Below are 9339 nucleotides of genomic sequence, written 5' to 3'. Positions count from 1 at the left end.
GTTATTAATCAGTCATTAATCAGTTATTAATCAGTCATTAGTCAGTCATTAGTCAGTTATAACTCAGTCATTAATCAGTCATTAATCAGTTATTAATCAGTCATTAATCAGTTATAACTCAGTCATTAATCAGTTATTAATCAGTTATAACTCAGTCATTAATCAGTCATTAATCAGTCATTAATCAGTTATAACTCAGTCATTAATCAATTATTAATCAGTTATAACTCAGTCATTAATCAGTTATTAATCAGTCATTAATCAGTCATTAATCAGTCATTAATCAGTTATAAATCAGTCATTAATCAGTCATTAATCAGTTATAACTCAGTCATTAATCAGTTATTAATCAGTTATAACTCAGTCATTAATCAGTCATTAATCAGTCATTAATCAGTTATTAATCAGTCATTAATCAGTCATAACTCAGTCATTAATCAGTCAATCAGTTATTAATCAGTCATTAATCAGTCATTAATCAGTCATTAATCAGTTATTAATCATTCATTAATCAGTTATTAATCAGTTATTAATCAGTCATTAATCAGTTATAAATCAGTCATTAATCAGTTATTAATCAGTTATTAATCAGTCATTAATCAGTTATTAATCAGTCATTAATCAGTCATTAATCAGTTATTGACCCAGACAGCTGCTTTAATCTTCATGGTCTTACTCTCTGTCCTCCTGCAGAGCCAACATGGCGTCCACTGCATCTCCTCCAGGTGATGTAGAGGTGAAGGTGAGGAAGAGGAGCAGGAAGGAGAGGAAGGACATCAAGGACTTAACGTTTGGGGGACACAGAGCTCTGCAGGATGGACGTCTTCAAGATGCTGTGAGCTGCTTTAGAGATGCTCTGAGGACTGCAGCATGGGTGAGACAGGGTTGGACGTCCCCCCAACATGTCCCCTACATATCCTCTCCATGTGATTATTATTATTAGTGGCATCTGGTTTCTGTAGATTTTTCCCATCATGCTTTGCTGCCCTCAGTTGCAGGAACCCCGGGTCCTCCGGGCTTGTTCCTTTAACCTCGGGGCGGCCTACGTGGAGGCAGGACGACCCCAGAAGGGTCTGCACTTCCTGCAGCAGGCTGAGTCCGGTCCGAAGGCCGACCGCCTCCCCGACCTCCAGTTCAACCTGGCCCTGGCCCATAATGCACTGGGGAAGGACCGGGAGGCCGCTGTATGCTTCCTACAGGCTGCTCAGCTGTACAGGTCACAGGGGGTCGGAGGCAGCGAGGGGGACGCCTGCATGGAGATGAGCCGCTGCTACAGCAGAACCCAGGTCAGAACCAGAACCACAGTCTGAGGTTGTACCTGAAAAGGTGTGACAGGTGTGTCTGGGTGTGTCTGGGTGAGACAGGTGTGTCTGGGTGAGACAGATGAGATGGGTGTGTCTGGGTGAGACAAGTCTGTCTGGGTGAGACAGGTGTGTCTGGGTGAGACAGATGAGACAGGTGTGTCTGTGTGAGACAGGTGTGTCTGGGTGTGTCTGGGTGAGACAGGTGTGTCTGTGTGAGACAGGTGTGTCTGGGTGAGACAGATGTGTCTGGGTGAGACAGGTGTGTCTGGGTGAGACAGATGAGATGGGTGTGTCTGTGTGAGACAGGTGTGTCTGGGTGAGACAGATGAGATGGGTGTGTCTGTGTGAGACAGGTGTGTCTGGGTGAGACAGATGAGATGGGTGTGTCTGTGTGAGACAGGTGTGTCTGTGTGAGACAGGTGTGTCTGGGTGAGACAGATGTGTCTGGGTGAGACAGGTGTGTCTGGGTGAGACAGATGAGATGGGTGTGTCTGTGTGAGACAGGTGTGTCTGGGTGAGACAGATGTGTCTGGGTGAGACAGGTGTGTCTGGGTGAGACAGATGAGATGGGTGTGTCTGTGTGAGACAGGTGTGTCTGTGTGAGACAGGTGTGTCTGGGTGAGACAGATGTGTCTGGGTGAGACAGGTGTGTCTGGGTGAGACAGATGAGATGGGTGTGTCTGGGTGAGACAGGTGTGTCTGGGTGAGACAGATGAGATGGGTGTGTCTGGGTGAGACAGGTGTGTCTGGGTGAGACAGGTGTGTCCGGGTGAGACAAGTCTGTCTGGGTGAGACAGGTGTGTCTGGGTGAGACAGATGAGACGGGTGTGTCTGGGTGAGACAGGTGTGTCTGGGTGAGACAGATGAGATGGGTGTGTCTGGGTGAGACAAGTCTGTCTGGGTGAGACAGGTGTGTCTGGGTGAGACAGGTGTGTCTGGGTGAGACAGATGAGACAGGTGTGTCTGGGTGAGACAGGTGTGTCTGGGTGAGACAGATGAGATGGGTGTGTCTGGGTGAGACAAGTCTGTCTGGGTGAGACAGGTGTGTCTGTGTGTGACGGGTGTGTCTGGGTGAGACAGGTGTGTCTGTGTGAGACAGATGAGATGGGTGTGTCTGTGTGAGACAGGTGTGTCTGGGTGAGACAGGTGTGTCTGGGTGAGACAGATGAGATGGGTGTGTCTGGGTGAGACAGGTGTGTCTGGGTGAGACAAGTCTGTCTGGGTGAGACAGGTGTGTCTGGGTGAGACAGATGAGATGGGTGTGTCTGTGTGAGACAGGTGTGTCTGTGTGAGACAGGTGTGTCTGGGTGAGACAGATGTGTCTGGGTGAGACAGGTGTGTCTGGGTGAGACAGATGAGATGGGTGTGTCTGTGTGAGACAGGTGTGTCTGGGTGAGACAGATGAGATGGGTGTGTCTGGGTGAGACAGGTGTGTCTGGGTGAGACAGGTGTGTCTGGGTGAGACAAGTCTGTCTGGGTGAGACAGGTGTGTCTGTGTGTGACGGGTGTGTCTGTGTGAGACAGGTGTGTCTGGGTGAGACAAGTCTGTCTGGGTAATACAGATGTGTCTGTGTTCCACAGGACTGGTCTCTGGCGGTTAAGGGTTTCCTGCGGGCGGCAGAGAGTTACAGAGTGGCAGCCATGCTGGATTGTGCAGCCATCGCCCTGAAAGAGGCAGGAAGTCACATGATCCAATCAGATCAGTTTAGTCAGAATGACATCACTGCCGTTCTCACAGAGTGTCTGAGTTTGACGGACAGCATCAGTGAGCCAAGAACTCTGGGTAATCACTGTTAAAGAACGGGTCATCTGATTGATTGATTGATTGGTTGGTTTATCGATTGCCTCATTGATTGACTGATTGATTGACTGATTGATTGACTGATTGATTGACTGATTGATTGATTGACTGATTGATTGACTGACTGATTGATTGACAGATTGACTGGTTGGTGGTTGGTTGGTTGATTGCTTGATTGCTTGATTGCTTGCTTGATTGCTTGATTGATTGACTGATTGATTGATTGACTGATTGATTGACTGATTGATTGACTGACTGATTGATTGACTGATTGGTTGACCGACTGATTGATTGACTGATTGATTAACTGATTGATTGACTGATTGATTGACTGATTGACTGATTGATTGATTGACTGATTGATTGACTGATTGATTGACTGACTGATTGATTGACTGATTGATTGACTGATTGGTTGACTGACTGATTGATTGACTGATTGATTGACTGATTGATTGATTGATTGATTGATTGACTGATTGATTGACTGACTGATTGACTGATTGATTGACTGATTGACTGATTGACTGATTGATTGATTGACTGATTGATTGACTGATTGATTGACTGACTGATTGATTGACTGATTGATTGACTGATTGATTGACTGACTGATTGACTGACTGATTGATTGACTGATTGATTGACTGATTGGTTGACTGACTGATTGATTGACTGATTGATTAACTGATTGATTGACTGATTGGTTGATAGATTGACTGGTTGGTGGTTGGTTGGTTGATTGATTGACTGATTGACTGATTGATTGACTGATTGATTGATTGACTGATTGATTGACTGATTGATTGATTGATTGACTGATTGATTGACTGATTGATTGACTGACTGATTGATTGACTGATTGATTGACTGATTGGTTGACTGACTGATTGATTGACTGATTGATTAACTGATTGATTGACTGATTGGTTGATAGATTGACTGGTTGGTGGTTGGTTGGTTGGTTGATTGACTGATTGACTGATTGATTGACTGATTGATTGATTGACTGATTGATTGACTGATTGATTGATTGACTGATTGACTGTCATCCAGGTGAGCTGTACCTATCGGTGGGCGTGTCCTACTGCCGGCTAAGGTGTTTCCAGGAAGCAGTGCTGTGTTTCCAGAGGGCCGTGGGCCCCTCGGCTCAGGAGCCCCCCCTTCTGGCCAAAGTGCTGCACAACCTTGGGGCCGCCCTGAACTCAGTGGGCGAGTTCAGTCCAGCGGTGAGGTACCACCGCCAGGCCGCTGGTCTCTACGGTGAGACACCACACCTGTCAGGCAGCTGTCGATCATCGGGTCTGACATCACCTGTGACGTCATTGTCACAGGTCATGTCAACGAACACACCGCTCAGATGATGATAATGACATAATAACAGGAAGTGTGTGTGTGTGAGTGTGCAGGCTGTCTGGGTTGCCGTAGCGACCAGGCTCGGTGTTTTAGTAACCTGGCGTTTGCCTGCAGTCAACTGGGTGATGAAGAGGAGGCAGCAGAGAGCTTCATCCTTGCTCTGCAGGGATTCAGAGACACTGGTAACATTAGTAGCCACCTATTTATTGATACCTGCGCTATGTATATCTGTAGTACACCTGTACCTGTACCTGTGTGTCCAGGTGAGCACCTGGCTCAGGTCCAGGTGTGTGAGTTGCTGGCTGAGTGTTACCTCAAGCAGAGGAAGCAGCAGAAAGCTGTTCAGCTCTACAAGCAAGCTCTGAGCATCCTGGGCCACTGCCAGGTAACCATGACAACGACAACAACAACAATAACACTGACTAATCACAGCTCCCCTTGTTCTCTTTCAGGACAGTGGTGGTGGTGTTCAGGATCGACTGGTGGAGCGACTCACTGCTGCTCTACGTCTGACTGTGACTCTTCAGGTCTGACTACTGCACCACCACACCACAACACCAACCACAACCCCAGAACACCAGCCACAGCACCAACCACAACACCAACCATAACCCCAAAACACCAGCCACAGCACCAACCACAACACCAACCATAACCCCAGAACACCAGCCACAGCACCAACCACAACACCAACCATAACCCCAAAACACCAGCCACAGCACCAACCACAACACCAACCATAACCCCAGAACACCAGCCACAGCACCAACCACAACACCAACCATAACCCCAGAACACCAGCCACAGCACCAACCACAACACCAACCATAACCCCAGAACACCATCCACAACACCAACCACAACACCAACCATAACCCCAGAACACCAGCCACAGCACCAACCACAACACCAACCATAACCCCAGAACACCAGCCACAGCACCAACCACAACACCAACCATAACCCCAAAACATCAGCCACAGCACCAACCACAACACCAACCATAACACCAGAACACCAGCCACAGCACCAACCATAACCCCAGAACACCAGCCACAGCACCAACCACAACACCAACCATAACACCAGAACACCAGCCACAGCACCAACCATAACACCAGAACACCAGCCACAACACCAACCATAACCCCAAAACACCAGCCATAACACCAGCCACAGCACCAACCACAACACCAACCATAACCCCAAAACACCAGCCACAGCACCAACCATAACACCAGAACACCAGCCACAGCACCAACCATAACCCCAGAACACCAGCCACAGCACCAACCACAACACCAACCATAACCCCAGAACACCAGCCACAGCACCAACCACAACACCAACCATAACCCCAGAACACCAGCCACAGCACCAACCACAACACCAACCATAACCCCAGACCACCAGCCACAACACCAACCACAACACCAACCATAACCCCAGAACACCAGCCACAGCACCAACCACAACACCAACCATAACCCCAGAACACCAGCCACAGCACCAACCACAACACCAACCATAACCCCAAAACACCAGCCACAGCACCAACCACAACACCAACCATAACACCAGAACACCAGCCACAGCACCAACCATAACCCCAGAACACCAGCCACAGCACCAACCACAACACCAACCATAACACCAGAACACCAGCCACAGCACCAACCACAACACCAACCATAACCCCAAAACACCAGCCACAGCACCAACCATAACACCAGAACACCAGCCACAACACCAACCATAACCCCAAAACACCAGCCATAACACCAGCCACAGCACCAACCACAGCACCAACCATAACCCCAGAACACCAGCCACAGCACCAACCACAACACCAACCATAACCCCAGAACACCAGCCACAGCACCAACCACAACACCAACCATAACCCCAGAACACCAGCCACAGCACCAACCACAACACCAGCCACAGCACCAACCATAACACCAGCCATAACCCCAGAACACCAGCCACAGCCAGGGCTCGACAGTGCGAGCACCTCATCGCAACTGCGAGTAAAAATAGTTCAGTGCGAATTGTGAAATGCAATTAGTAGCACGTGTGCGACTACCGAATTTTACCGTTCAATAGCCTAAATGTTTTATAATGTGTTGTTGACGTTTGGAGGTTGTGGCCAGTTGTGCACTTGAATGCAGCCTCAGCTGAAAAAAACAAAAACAAACGTGATTTACACGTAGTGAGCGTGCTTGCCGACGTGCTGCGGAAGGCCGTTAAAGGCAGAGGGAGTATCTATGGCAGGGGTGCTCATTACGTCGATCGCGATCGACCGGTAGATCTCGAAGGTAGGCTAGTGCGGGTAGATCGCGTGCCATTGAAATTTTAGTCTAAAACATTCATCCGTTGCAACTCCAAAACAAACAGCAAGACAAACGTTCATCTTTACTTATTTTTACTTTATATTTGCAACATACCCTCAGTTCAGCGGCATAAATCCACAGCCACGCACAACTTCAACAATAATCAACAATCAAGACTACCGTCATTCTTAAAGAGACAGCGCTATTTTTCTAAAGGTGCAGTGCACCAATTTTTCTTGATAAAAATAAAAGCAAAGATGGATAGGGCTTTTAACACTGTAGCAACAATTAATATGACAATGTGAAAGTACAGGTTTAATGCTGACTGGCAGAAAACATTCCCTTCTTTACGAAAACGAATTAATGTAGGCCTAAGTACTGTAAAGCGCAGAAGCAAGCAGCTGGAAAGTCCGTTTATGTCACAGGCAACGCAAACTTCAAACGAGACAATTTAGTGAAACACAGTAAATCACATAGGCATTGTGAACCCTGCCTGTTGTATGAATGTTCTATGTTATAACACAGGCCAAATAAGTTTAAGTCTGTTGTCAGTACTTGTTACAGTATTATTCTCTGCACTTTTTGGAGAATTTTACTTGCTGTTTTGATACTGTTTCAGTTGCACTGTGCACATTTGCACCAATAAATAACTGACAATACATGAGTTGTTACAGTATTATTCTCTCTGCACTCTTTAGAGTATATAACTAAAACTTAAAAAGCTATGAATTTAATTGTTTTGCTTACAAATGCCTCCTCGTTGACCTCATATCACTTTATTAAAGAAAAACACAGTATTTGGTAACTTTTCATCGTGCCCCTAAAATTATTTGTGTGCTACTAGATTTTTCAACTTAGTAGCACAAGTGCTACTTGGGAAAATGCAAAGCGTCAAGCCCTGGCCACAGCACCAACCACAACACCAGCCACAGCACCAACCATAACACCAGCCATGACCCCAGAACACCAGCCACAACACCAACCACAACACCAACCATAACCCCAGAACACCAGCCACAGCACCAACCACAACACCAACCATAACACCAGAACACCAGCCACAGCACCAACCACAACACCAGCCACAGCACCAACCATAACACCAGCCATAACCCCAGAACACCAGCCACAGCACCAACCACAACACCAACCATAACACCAGAACACCAGCCACAGCACCAACCACAACACCAGCCACAGCACCAACCATAACACCAGCCATAACCCCAGAACACCAGCCACAACACCAACCATAACACCAGCCATAACCCCAGAACACCAGCCACAACACCAACCACAACACCAACCATAACCCCAGAACACCAGCCACAGTACCAACCACAACACCAACCATAACACCATAACACCAGCCACAGCACCAACCACAACACCAGCCACAGCACCAACCATAACACCAGCCATAACCCCAGAACACCAGCCACAACACCAACCACAACACCAACCATAACCCCAAAACACCAGCCACAGCACCAACCACAACACCAACCATAACCCCAAAACACCAGCCACAGCACCAACCATAACCCCAGAACACCAGCCACAGCACCAACCACAACACCAACCATAACCCCAAAACACCAGCCACAGCACCAACCATAACATCAGAACACCAGCCACAGCACCAACCACAACACCAACCATAACCCCAGAACACCAGCCACAGCACCAACCACAACACCAACCATAACCCCAAAACACCAGCCACAGCACCAACCATAACACCAGAACACCAGCCATAACACCAGCCACAACACCAACCATAACCCCAGAACACCAGCCACAGCAGCAACCACAACACCAACCAGAACACCAGAACACCATCCACAGCACCAACCACAACACCAACCATAACACCAGCCATAACACCACAACACCAACCAGAACACCAGAACACCAGCCACAGCACCAACCACAACACCAACCATAACACCAGCCATAACACCACAACACCAACCATAACACCAGAACACCAGCCATAACACCAGCCATAACACCAGAACACCAGCCACAACACCAACCATAACCCCAGAACACCAGCCACAGCACCAACCATAACACCAGCCATAACACCAGAACACCAACCACAACACCAACCATAACCCCAGAACACCAGCCACAGCACCAACCATAACACCAGCCATAACACCAGCCACAGCACCAACCACAACACCAACCATAACCCCAGAACACCAGCCACAGCACCAACCACAACACCAACCATAACACCAGCCATAACACCAGCCACAGCACCAACCACAACACCAACCATAAGCCCAGAACACCAGCCACAGCACCAACCACAACACCAACCATAACCCCAGAACACCAGCCACAGCACCAACCACAGCACCAGAACACCAGCCACAGCACCAACCACAGCACCAACCATAACCCCAGAACACCAGCCACAGCACCAACTATAACACCAGCCATTACACCAGAACACCAGCCACAGCACCAACTACAACACCAACCATAACACCATAACACCACGCCACAGCACCAACTATAACACCAGCCATAA

The 9339-nt window shown here is 48.0% G+C and overlaps 1 protein-coding gene across 1 annotated transcript; it reads left to right on the top strand.

Moving 5' to 3' along the window:
* Nucleotides 1-700: 700 nt before the first annotated feature.
* ttc24 (tetratricopeptide repeat domain 24) lies at nucleotides 701-4994 on the top strand (the record flags this gene model as incomplete). The annotated part of the gene is made up of 7 exons (XM_084556470.1): nucleotides 701-874; nucleotides 993-1286; nucleotides 2886-3087; nucleotides 4162-4368; nucleotides 4515-4643; nucleotides 4725-4846; nucleotides 4914-4994. The coding sequence occupies 7 exons, from the start codon at nucleotides 701-703 to the stop codon at nucleotides 4992-4994; spliced, it is 1209 nt and encodes a 402-aa protein (XP_084412596.1).
* Nucleotides 4995-9339: the final 4345 nt, after the last annotated feature.

The sequence above is a fragment of the Chelon labrosus genome (genome assembly GCF_963514085.1).
Source record: "Chelon labrosus genome assembly, chromosome: 12".
Lineage (NCBI taxonomy): Eukaryota > Metazoa > Chordata > Actinopteri > Mugiliformes > Mugilidae > Chelon > Chelon labrosus.
This window is presented reverse-complemented; position numbering and strand designations above follow the sequence as displayed.